Below are 11011 nucleotides of genomic sequence, written 5' to 3'. Positions count from 1 at the left end.
TTGCATCCTCCTCATCCTGCATCATACATTGATATGCAAAGAAAGAAAAAGACAATGCACACAAGGATTTCGTCCTCAACACCACCATGAGATATTCATCAATGGCGAATAAAAAAAAAAAAAAGCACTCGAGTCTGCAATTGGGAAGAACATGTCATAATGCTCTAATTTGCCCACCATAGCCATAGTACTTCAAAAGCCCTTCATTTTGCCTCCAATCCTCTTTAACCTTCACTTGAACCTGTTTCATTTGGAAATCGTCTTGAGCAATTTTTCAAACTAAACAAAATAATAATACTACTACTAATAATAATAATGGCTGATCATACGTTCCTCTGTAACTCAGTACCATGTTACACCTACATGACCATTTTGAAACAGTGCTGTAGGCTTTCTTTTCGTTTCAACTCACTCGTAGGAAAGCTAAAAGATATGGGACTTTCTTCTTCATCACTGACATTCTAGCACTGCTGAGTACTCTCAAGAAGGATGCTGTTATGTTGTTACCTCTAGAAAAACTTTCTTCTGCAAGAAATCTTCTATGTCTAGCCGAGCAGCTGTTGCAAGCAGCTTCAAAGCTTTCCCTTCCTAGAATGGTTGAGAACGGATGACATGAAACATCAAAATCTTTTGAATCTGTTCCATCCTATGACAAATCATGTGAAATTCTCTAAATTCTAGCTGAAATACAAAAGCATATTTTACCTTTCCAATGAGGATAATTTTCTGTGAGTTTTTTTCCACAACAACTTCAACTTGAATGAAATCTTTTGCATTTGGTCTTGTTTTGTAACTAATAACATTAACCTGTAGAATTTAGCAAAGCATTGGCCATAAATATTTTTTGGAAACCAAGCGTTTCCTAAAACCAAAGGAAGAGACCATAAAAAGAAACCAAGATAGGTAAAGAGGTTTTCTAGTAAGTTAATCTGGTTTTCAACAGTATTTCATCACCTGGCATGCATAAGGGACTTCATTTCGGTATTGAAGAAAGATCTTTTCTCTTACAATTTCAGCTAGAAAAAATCTTTCAGGGTGCTCACTAGCAATGTCCTGAAAACCATGGGAGGAAAGTTATTGAACGGCACAAAATTTTGTAGTTTTGAGAACAAATCCTAAAGAGGTAGGAGATGTATACAGCTCACTCTCCAGATATAGCTATTACAAAAACAGTAATTTTGGAGTTTTGTATATGCAGTGCCAATTCTTCCAACTAATATCATCAAAAAAGATCCTTGACAAAGACCTCGGAATATCAATAAAACATTCATACCCTCCAAATTGTAGCATTACGCATCTAAAATAATGTGCTAATTTAACTTGTGAAAGGACATGAAGAAACTTGACAACTGTTTATGAGCATTCTCTTCTAAGAGAAGCTTTTCTTTATGCCCTAAAAGACACTTATATGCTCTCTTGAGAACTTTATTTACATAAAAGCTGAGAGATGTAAAAGTTGAATTATTCAACAAAAGTCGAAATCAAGTTGAAGTTCATCTCATCTTCCAGATTTGCCTCAGTGACAGATTCATAAAATCAAATTCAAAGTCCAATCACACCATCAATAGTTTTTTTCGCATATAACAGCTAGAGCAGGAGATTTGACAGCAAGGGTAGGAGAAGAACATCACCATCCACACAAGCTCTCCTAGACACAGACGCTCAAGTCACTCTTATGAAGCACTACAAATATAGGCAGTAATTAAGGTCATTTAACGCAAAAATATGGTGTTGATATCAAAAGGTATGATCTAATTCAACCAATAGTTCTTCTCCGATTTTTGCTTTTATATCCACTTTTAATTTTCTAATTATCTTGAACAAGAAAAACGGATTAAAGGATCAAAAGTGTTCCCAATTTCCTTCCATAATACTAGCAGCTTATGACAACAGATTTTGCATTTACATGAATTGGAAGATCAAATTTCAAAAACTTAAAAAAAAAGTAGACTTTTAAGAGATAAAAAAGATAGAAGAAAGCATCTAACTAATGCCCTAAAGAGAGTAAGAGAACAGATCATGCAAACCTTCGGGTAAAAAGCTGGACCGAGAGGAAGTTTTGATAAAATCCAATCCTTGACATCATCCACTCCATGACCATACTTGGCACTAACTGGAATGACCTCATCAACATCAGTAAATTTCTCATACCACTGCAAGTTAGCCAACATACATTTCAGAGATATAATGGTAAAACAAAAGGTTTTCCTTTAAGGTTCCCGGCCACTATAAAGACTTGCAATAGCATTCCAAGATCATAATATTGCTTTGTTTGACAAGAAAAAGCAGTCAAAGAGATCATTTAAATTTATTTGCCACAATTTTAATATAAGGGTCATTTGACTTCAGTATGGACTACAACTCTAGTATCAACTATCAATCATCCGAAAAAACCTTGGCACATAATTATCAAAAGTTATCCCAAAGATGGATGCGATGCAGCTCATGGAATCCAACACGTGTGAAACAAAATACTTGTCTTTTAAAGCAAATGCTGATTGATATATTGCTCACTCTTCCTCACCTTGTTAAGTAAGCCAAAGCATGAAAATCACCAAAAGGATTACAATGCAGATGATAAGAAATTCTGACCTCAAGTTTCTTTGCTATTTCACCAGGTTTGATCAGATCCTTCTTGTTCATAACTAACAAAGTGGGTATTTTATCTTTCAGCTCTCCCACACCCTCGTCTAAAATTTCATCAATCTGCAAGCAGAGAAGGAAATTGTCAAAAACGGAAAAACAACTTATCAAGTAATTTGAAATATAAAAAGTACCTTTTGGGGCGCCTTACATGCATCAACAACCACCAGCACACAGTCTGCGTTTATGGCAGCACTGCGCACATTGTTCATCATCATTGAGTCTAACTTATGCATTTTTTTTTCAATCACACCAGGCGTGTCATAAAGTATCATCTGTTAGTGGAGGTATAATCTTGATTAGCAGCATATAATTTTTCCCCTAGCACATGCACAGGAAACAAAAAATTATAACAACATTCTAAAACATATGTATTTATCAGATGGTCCATGTTGACTAGAGCATGAAAATTGGCCAGATATACAGAAGAATATCCTCTGTTCGGGTTTATACTCAAGAGAGATATTCAAAGCACATCCCAAAACCTTGTCTGTCCAGGTAAGATATGACGGATATGGTATAAATACCAGGATAGAACCATACTACCAAAAGAAGAAAGTTTATAGTGAAATTGGGAAGTTCATATTGGAAGAAATCATCCTAAAACAACAATATCATCGTGGCATTCATTCAATGACATTTACATCTGCAAAGCTCCACCATATGGTATGAAGTTTGACTAAAGCAGAAATTCATCCACATACGTAATGCAATTCATCAAACAGAACCACAGGCATTATTCAGCTATATTGATATCCCCCAATTTGCAGCCCATAAAGTTCAAAGTTTGAAAACAGGCCAGCAATGCAGATTATCACTCCAACAGGCCTAGTTAAAATGCAGAAATCTAAGATAATACACCAAATAGGAAACCAAAAGCGAACAACGATCATCCTAAACATTACAAGCTTTTGAAACCTGATAGTCTTCGCCAGAACATATACCAAGAATTCGATGACGCGTGGTTTGAGGCTTATCCGTAACAATGGACAGCTTCTGCCCAACCATTTGATTCGAAAGAGTACTTTTTCCTACATTTGGCTTCCCCACCACTGCCACATATCCTGTATAAGCATGTAATCCGTCATTTCAATCATCAGCTCAAGCAGAAAACTTTTTACATGTTCAAATCATCGAAGGAATACGCTACTAATATGCGAGAATCAGATACAACCATTCACTAAGGGCCTTTGTCCTCGTCCTAGAATAGATTATGACATTGTCATTAAACTTTCCCCTCCATGTTCCTAATTTTCTACATCTTTTTTGGGGGTGATGTATAAGTATAAAGCAACAGTCATGAAGCTATGCCAGTTGAAATGTGAGCTTACCACTACGATGGCCAGTGGCATCGCTAGCAAAATCAAGCTCCTCCGTCTCATAATCGTCGAGCAAAGCCGTATTCCGGTCAGGCTTTTCACTCAAGGATAGGAAAGTTGATGACTCATTGTCTTCTTCCTCTCCTTCTTCGTCGCCTAATAAAGAAACCGACCTCGTCCTTGCTGCTTCATGACTATAGTCATCTTCTTCCTCAACTTCGTCTCGTTCTTCTTCCTCTTGTGCTTCTTCACTTTCAGTTACTATGTCCCGATATGAAAGCTGATCCTTCTGTAACATGGGTCCATCTCTATTTCCAATTTTGTTACTGGGTTTTCTTGGTTTGGCTGGCTTAAAAGTTTTTGGGATTGAACTTCCTCTAGGATGATGGAGGGAGGGAAGATTGTACTGGGTTTTGTTCGAAAGAGAAGGATAATTGTTTTGTTGTAACGAGGTAATGGGCTTTATCAGAGTAAGAGAAAGCTCCACCATTTTCAATTTCGCCTGCTACAGGGAAGAAGAAGAGGGAGGACCAGAGGAGGAAGCTGGGCCGTTGCCTCGCTGACGCTATATTCGTCACCGTTGCCGGTGCTTCTCTATATCCGTTTTCCTTTCCTTTATCCGTAGCGCTCAAAAGTACGATTTTGACTGTTCTGGTGTCGTACAAAATTTGCAAGATTTTAAAGCAAAATAGTTGATCACTCACAAAAATTTCAATAACTGCAATTAAATGTCATTAGCTTCTTATATTCTCCTAATATTTTTCTTAATAACCAAACGTGCAGGAAAACTTATTTTTATTTTCCTCTATGTTACTTTCTTTTATTTCACTTTCCCATACAACTTTCTTTCTATTCAAACAGAGTTAGGTTTTTCAATTTGTTTTTCCAAGTCTAAAATGCATAATTTCTTTTAAAATATTCCAAATCCAAAAATTAATTTGGCCAAGCACCATTTAAATGTAGGCTTTCCAAGTCTAAAATGCATAATTTCTTTTAAAATATTCCAAATCCAAAAATCAATTTAGCCAAGCACCATATCAATGTAGACTTTGTCACAAAAACACACAGACTACTGCCATATATCTCAGGACGGGTTGATTCCAAGTAAAACCTGCTTCTCACGCCAGTGTTTCTGTTTGTTACCGTTCTTGACCGAAGCCCCTGCTCTAGTGATGCACTGTTTAGCCCGGAAGCCACCAGAGGATGATGCCATGTTTTATGTTTAGCAATTAGGATGGAACAACAAATTTCCATCTTTAGTACTACCAATCAATGTGTTTATCCCTCTTTCACAGCAAATATACAACGGAAGAATTCCAAAAAGGAAGATAGTTGCAGGAAAAGGGGGAAAATTGACCTTCAGGCTGGCTGTTCTTCCAAGTAATCACAAAGCATAATTTTCACCATATTCTAAAACCACATTCAATTTCCTATAAAGCTGAAACACACACCCTGAAATAGCTACACCCATTCTGTAATCCTGGCAGGTGAATAACAAATATGTTGGAAAATCTTTATCAAAAGCAACTACTAAGTTGTTTGCATTAAGATCCATAACAACCTTATGTAGTTACACAGGCACTCACGGAAAACCTTTCATAAGGCGAACACCCGCCCCTCAAAAGCATTGATTCCAACTGCCAAAGAACAAGTGTAGCAGGGAAAACAGAAGGAAACATTTAAGACTCGGATCAATGAGTACGCAAGTATTTCCATCCAACCTGATGGCCCCCTGCTGTACAAAATGTATAATTCTTGAACATATTCTCATAGTTATAATAGCAAGACAGAGGAATAAATATCACATCAAAGCATTTTAAGTGCAATGCAAGTGAACGAAAAAGAGATTATCTTGCCCTGCTGTATTGCAGACTTCAAAATTTGTAATGACTTGTATTATTTTTTTCATATTCAACCATTTCATATTGCAAGCTAAAACCATAGCGGAGCATAAAGATTATTTTGGAGGACCTATACATCTCCTGCTAAAGAGAATGATATGTGAAACTAAAGGACAAAGATGTTGCTATTCACAAAATGACATATGTGACCTCTCTTGCTCAACCTGTCATGCATAAATATAGGGATTGAAACTCATTTCTCTGATGTATGATCACTCTCAGGAGACGGCAAGAGACTTGTAGAAGACCCTTTTCCAGTTGGGAAGCAAGACCATGCTAAAACAGCAGCACCAACTGTTATAGCAGCAGCAACTGATCCCCAAATCCACCTCTGCCTTTTCTTCCTTCTTTGCCTAAGACGCCTTGATATCTCTAAACAAAGGCAAACAACAGAGAGAGTTTATAACTATGTGTCTGAAAAGAGAATCAGAGGAAGTTGTCAAAGTATCCATCATCGGCAATCTTAACAGGAGTAAAGCAAGGGGTATGGTGATTATAATCAAATGGAAAAACCCAAAAAGCTGGCCTCCTTGGGAACCAGTTTTGATACCCAGAAGCCCCTTAAACCAAGTCTAAGTATTTGAGCTCTTTCTCTGCCTAGTGGTTTTGCAGCTCTAGAGGGGAAAATACAAAAGGAAGAACAAACAACGTAGATAGTATTAATTTGGATTGTACTAATCTAGGATGCAGCACAGTTGAACATAACAAAGTAGCTAGTATCTTGTTCTTTGCTGTTTATGGTGTAAAAATTTTACTCTTCAATTGGAACTCAAATTATCACCACAACCAACGTGTGCAGTACAATTTAGCAAATGTGCAGTAGAATTTAGCAAACGATGATCAAGCAATAAATATACCCGGAGCTTATCCAGGGTTGCAATCCCTTGTCCAGTAAATCAAACATGAACATTTATTGCTGACCTAAAGAAACTCAGTGCTCATTTAGTCAACAAAACACCAGCCATGTCAATCATAAACCCAGTGCTAAATGCTAACCTGGGTCAAAATACTAGGCATGGACATACAATCAAAAGCAGAGCTAATCACCAAAACAAACGGGAATATGATATACTACATTTTCTTCATTACAGACAACTATTCCTATCTCCTCATCCTTCCAAGTATCCAAAATTCCTGTAAACATGATTCCTTATTAAACTTGATGAAAGACTACCTTCTCAATGACATGTTTTTCATAATTAAGAAAAGGAACAGGTATGCACATTGGAAACCAGGTCTAATTCAAAATTTAGAAGGCAATTAAACAGTGGGGAGAGGAATTAGGAATCAACTTGACAATGGTCATCTTTTTTTTTTCAAACCCCATTTGTCTTTTCTCTTCTTCCAGTGATGCCTTGGTTCATTACAACCGGGAGGAATCTAAAAAAGTAAGAGAAACTGGAAAATCACACAAGTCACATATGAAAGCATATTATCACAAGCATAATATCTAAAGCTCAAAGGAGAGATGAAGAAATGAATACTACAAAGGAGACAACTAGCCCAATAGTTAAGGTGATTAGGCAACTGATAGTTACAAAAACTGACCAAAAAGGAAATCTCACCTATTGTTTCCTGATTCCTCTGAGACATCTCCCTATTAACAGCTTCATAATAGTGTAGCCTGTCCAACAACCGAGCAATCTCAAAGTTTTTCAACTCCATTAGAGCCTCCATCTCCATCTCAACCTCAGCCTTGGCAGTTCCTCTCCCAATAGAATTTGACACAAATCGAGCAAGGTCAAACTGTTGGGACAGCTCTCGAATAGGATTTATATCCTCCAAAGCGGCAACAAGATCTACAGGTAGAGTCAAACCTATAACAGATAATTCTTCTCGAATCTTCTGCCACTGGGCTCTGGTGTTTCTCAATGATTCTTCTGCTTGCTTGCGCCTCTCTAACTCCGTCAACACACTCAATCGTAATTCACGCAATTCAGCTTCAAAGTCAGGTACAGAAGGCTGTGGGCCAGTCTCAGAAGATAGTTCTGAAGAAGGAGATGCATGTAAGGCACTAATGGACCCAATTAACAGCACGACAATAATTCCACAAATGAATTTATACAGCTGAAAATCAATCAGCTAAGCAGCAGTTCATAACTGTCCATGTTCTTTTCATTTCCATAGAATTTTCAGATCTGAAATTTGATCCTCAAAGACACTTGAACATTTTTTTCCCCAAAACAAAACCAAAAAAAAAAAAGGAAAAGAGCTTCATACACTGTTGTAATAACAAGAACCGCGTGAAATCCAAGCTCAATTACATATAAAAGAAGTCAGTATAGCAGAGTGCAAAGAAATTCGGAGGGAAAACATCCAATACCTTCCCAAGCATCATAAAATTCTGCCAATGGAGTTGCAACATTCAGAGATCGCTCTACCACACTATTAGTCTCACTTTCAGCGTTGCTCTTGACACTCATTGATTCTTGGGGATCGAAGAAATCATCACCCTCACCATCTCGTTGGAAACTGAATATGGCAGAGTTAGATATACTATTTTCCACCACTGAATGATTAGCCAAATCATTAATTCCAAGTTCCCTGTTAGAAATACCATTGACACTCTTTTCCTCCACAGGGCTATGGACAGTTGATGCACCATCATATACCTCTGGAGATTCAATGACCTTGTCTGGAAGAGTATTATTGTCATGTGTAGAACTAGCAACCTCCCTCTCTGCATGTTTTACCTCGTCATCCAACTTTTTCTCATCTAAAGCTTGATGGCGTGTGCCAACATCATCCTGAGAGAAGCTCTTTAGAAGTCGTGGACCACGCCGCTTGTGATTGATGATATAAGGTGATGGTGGGAATGAAGAAGGAGAATCAGGAAGCGGGGTTGGTTCAGGAGTAGCATAAAGTGCTGGAGATATCTGAGCCCAGTGACGTTTCCCATCTATGGTCACGTTTGATGTATCATTTCTCGTGTCCAACTTCCCAGTGGGAATACTTACTGCCTTTTCGAGCTTACTTCTGGGAGCAGTAACTCCCTTATCAAAAGTGGAAATCGAGGTACTGTTCCTCCCTTCCACTTTCACATCAGGACCATTCTTCCCTCCTGCCATAGTTTGTGGAGCCCCTGTTTCTATTAATCTATCCAAAGCTATAGCTGTAAACGTGGGCATGATTATACAACATCAACAACCTGCCCAACCAGTAGTAAATATTCCCTCAATCACCATAAAACCTCAAGCGATAATTCACGAGCAGCAATTCAGGTGAAAAGGCTGAGAATAAAAAAAATCCCACATTAAACTAAACTCAAAAACGCCTAATCTGCATAAACATGCCTTCTTCCAAATTCCAATAAGACATAACCAAACCAATCGATTTTAAGAGGAAAAAATGGACTTTCATCGTTAACTAACCCCTCTGAACCCCAAGGATTGCTTAATGTTTAATCATGCAAACTGGCATAACTGAACACCGTGTCTAATAATAGAACATATACTAATGAAAAGTAAAAGGAGTAAAACAAGGTCGGATAATCAGCGAACAGGACCAAGTAAATAATTCAAACGTCCATTTGGAAAATATACCGTTTGTCAGCTAGTGAAAGCTACAGAAAACAGAATAAAAGCTAAAAACAAGTCCGACAATACAAAATCCACTCCACAGACAGATAAAACCACGTACGCTCGAATTCAACTGAGTCGGGGGGAGAGGGAGAGCAATAGATTACCAGAAGGAGCAGAAGAAACCCTAAAGCGAGGAGGAGATTTGAAGGCAGGAAGCAAAAGGCATGGGGAGACAGCCGTAACGAACTCTGGTCATTCGAATAAATTATAGTGACAATGAACCGATATGGTATTGTTGATGATCGTAGTTTAATTTAATTAATTGTCAGAATTCATTGGAGTCTTAACGGAAGGGCAGGGAAGGGAAAGGGTAGTGAGCGAGAAAGCACGTTTCTTCCAGAATAGTACTAATAGCTAACATTATTAATTATTGAAAGATCATTGTGATGACGGATCATGACCTCTTCTCTGGTTCTCCCCTTAGCCTTTGGGAACAGGATACTAGAAAACGAAAGTCGCCCCCACTTTGCCCTACCGCAAAATCTCTTTTTCTTCCTCCCAGTCCAGGGCGGCTCCTCCTCCTGCTATTTGGGAAATCGTTTTGGGGGCCGGGGGCAGAAAAAGGGGGCGGGGGGGTGATGGTGATTGGTGTTTGAACTTTGAACGACAAGGTGATCGACAGCGACCCTTTTTCGTATTTATGAGCGAGATTTTATCTAATTTGATGGGCGCAGCTCATCGGACCGCCTCCCACCTCAAATCAAAATCCATGATAAATCAAGTCAACTAGTACTAGGATCTTTTTAGAGATAAAAAATGCATATAAATTAGGGATAATATCAGAAACCTCTGAGGTAATTTCACTTGGCTCTATTAGGTTTTAAATATATCAATTACCTCCCTTACTTTTATTATTTATGTAATAAAATTTTTAAAAATTCTAAACTACCCTTCTAATTAATTAGTGAGTCGAATAAACTCGAATTATTTGTTATTCAAGTAGCTCGTTTTGGATTCGATAAGAAAGGTTATATATGTCATTTCACAAGTCAAAAAAATAGAAACTAAAAATTATAGGTTTTTACTATGATCAATTTGCATGAACTCGAGTCACATATTCCATTGATGAGTCGAATTCAAGCACACTTCAAGACTCGTCCGATTAGTCGAGCGACCTCGAGCCTAACTCAAGTTAAGCACGAGTCGAGTTCGACAGTCAAATATTCGGCTCGACTAATAGCACTGATGGAGAGGGTAGGGCAGCTATCTGGCGTCAGATTTTAATTACAAGATGTCTAAAACATTTTTCCTTCTTGTTGCATTATTCAGTGAAGCTGGACCAAACATTACAGTAATCAATAATGGATATCCTTGAATTCAACTTTGAACATTTGCAAGTTGAGAGTGATCCATTTGACTTAACTTGCACAAGCTGCACAAGTGATCCATTTGACATTAGACTATCTTAAAGGTCAAAGCACCGCTTTCACACATTAAATAGTTAGTGTGAGTCTTCGTAGACATTTCTTACGTGTGTAATAATAGATTTCGCTGTTTTAGAAAAATGATTTAATTTGGATTGTTAATTTTTAAGTTTTTGTAAAATATATATATATATTGTAAGAGT

The 11011-nt window shown here is 37.7% G+C and overlaps 2 protein-coding genes across 7 annotated transcripts; both read right to left on the bottom strand.

Annotated features, from left to right (window-relative positions):
* Window positions 1–4637, bottom strand: LOC140003909 (GTPase ERA-like, chloroplastic). 2 transcript variants are annotated; one of them, XM_072057440.1, is made up of 9 exons: window positions 3975–4636; window positions 3562–3707; window positions 2778–2918; window positions 2593–2706; window positions 2028–2153; window positions 955–1053; window positions 706–807; window positions 508–588; window positions 1–241 (listed from the first exon to the last, which is right to left on the bottom strand). In XM_072057440.1, the coding sequence occupies exons 1-9, from the start codon at window positions 4450–4452 to the stop codon at window positions 155–157; spliced, it is 1374 nt and encodes a 457-aa protein (XP_071913541.1). In that variant the 5' UTR covers window positions 4453–4636; the 3' UTR covers window positions 1–154. The 2 variants fall into 2 exon arrangements, with proteins under 2 accessions (XP_071913541.1, XP_071913542.1); XM_072057441.1 differs by lacking the exon at window positions 955–1053 and having other exon boundaries at window positions 3975–4637.
* Window positions 4638–5794: 1157 nt separating this feature from the next.
* On the bottom strand, window positions 5795–10141 carry LOC140003908 (uncharacterized). Of its 5 annotated transcripts, none has more exons than XM_072057435.1 (4): window positions 9549–10141; window positions 8187–9093; window positions 7429–7851; window positions 5795–6235 (listed from the first exon to the last, which is right to left on the bottom strand). In XM_072057435.1, exons 2-4 carry the CDS (start codon window positions 8989–8991, stop codon window positions 6057–6059), a joined length of 1407 nt encoding a protein of 468 aa, XP_071913536.1. In that variant the 5' UTR covers window positions 8992–9093; window positions 9549–10141; the 3' UTR covers window positions 5795–6056. The 5 variants fall into 5 exon arrangements, with proteins under 5 accessions (XP_071913536.1, XP_071913537.1, XP_071913538.1 ...); XM_072057436.1 differs by having other exon boundaries at window positions 9503–10129; XM_072057437.1 differs by having other exon boundaries at window positions 8187–9011; window positions 9549–10129.
* Window positions 10142–11011: the final 870 nt, after the last annotated feature.

The sequence above is a fragment of the Coffea arabica genome, chromosome 7c, assembly GCF_036785885.1.
Source record: "Coffea arabica cultivar ET-39 chromosome 7c, Coffea Arabica ET-39 HiFi, whole genome shotgun sequence".
Taxonomy (NCBI): Eukaryota; Viridiplantae; Streptophyta; class Magnoliopsida; order Gentianales; family Rubiaceae; genus Coffea; species Coffea arabica.
Note: the sequence above shows the minus strand (reverse complement) of the source record. Positions and strands in the feature narration are given on the sequence as shown.

What these genes read in the sequence shown, in the direction of transcription:
- LOC140003908 (XM_072057435.1), bottom strand. Translation starts at nt 8,991, where the DNA reads ATGCCCACGTTTACAGCTATAGCTTTGGATAGATTAATAGAAACAGGG. An exon ending in ATTTTATGATGCTTGGGAAG is followed by an intron (nt 7,852 to 8,186) that starts GTATTGGATGTT and finishes CTCCTTCTTCAG; the next exon opens with AACTATCTTCTGAGACTGGC. An exon ending in GAGGAATCAGGAAACAATAG is followed by an intron (nt 6,236 to 7,428) that starts GTGAGATTTCCT and finishes GCCTTTGTTTAG; the next exon opens with AGATATCAAGGCGTCTTAGG.
- LOC140003909 (XM_072057440.1), bottom strand. Translation starts at nt 4,452, where the DNA reads ATGGTGGAGCTTTCTCTTACTCTGATAAAGCCCATTACCTCGTTACAA. An exon ending in TGCCACTGGCCATCGTAGTG is followed by an intron (nt 3,708 to 3,974) that starts GTAAGCTCACAT and finishes ATGCTTATACAG; the next exon opens with GATATGTGGCAGTGGTGGGG. An exon ending in AAATAGCAAAGAAACTTGAG is followed by an intron (nt 2,154 to 2,592) that starts GTCAGAATTTCT and finishes GCTAACTTGCAG; the next exon opens with TGGTATGAGAAATTTACTGA.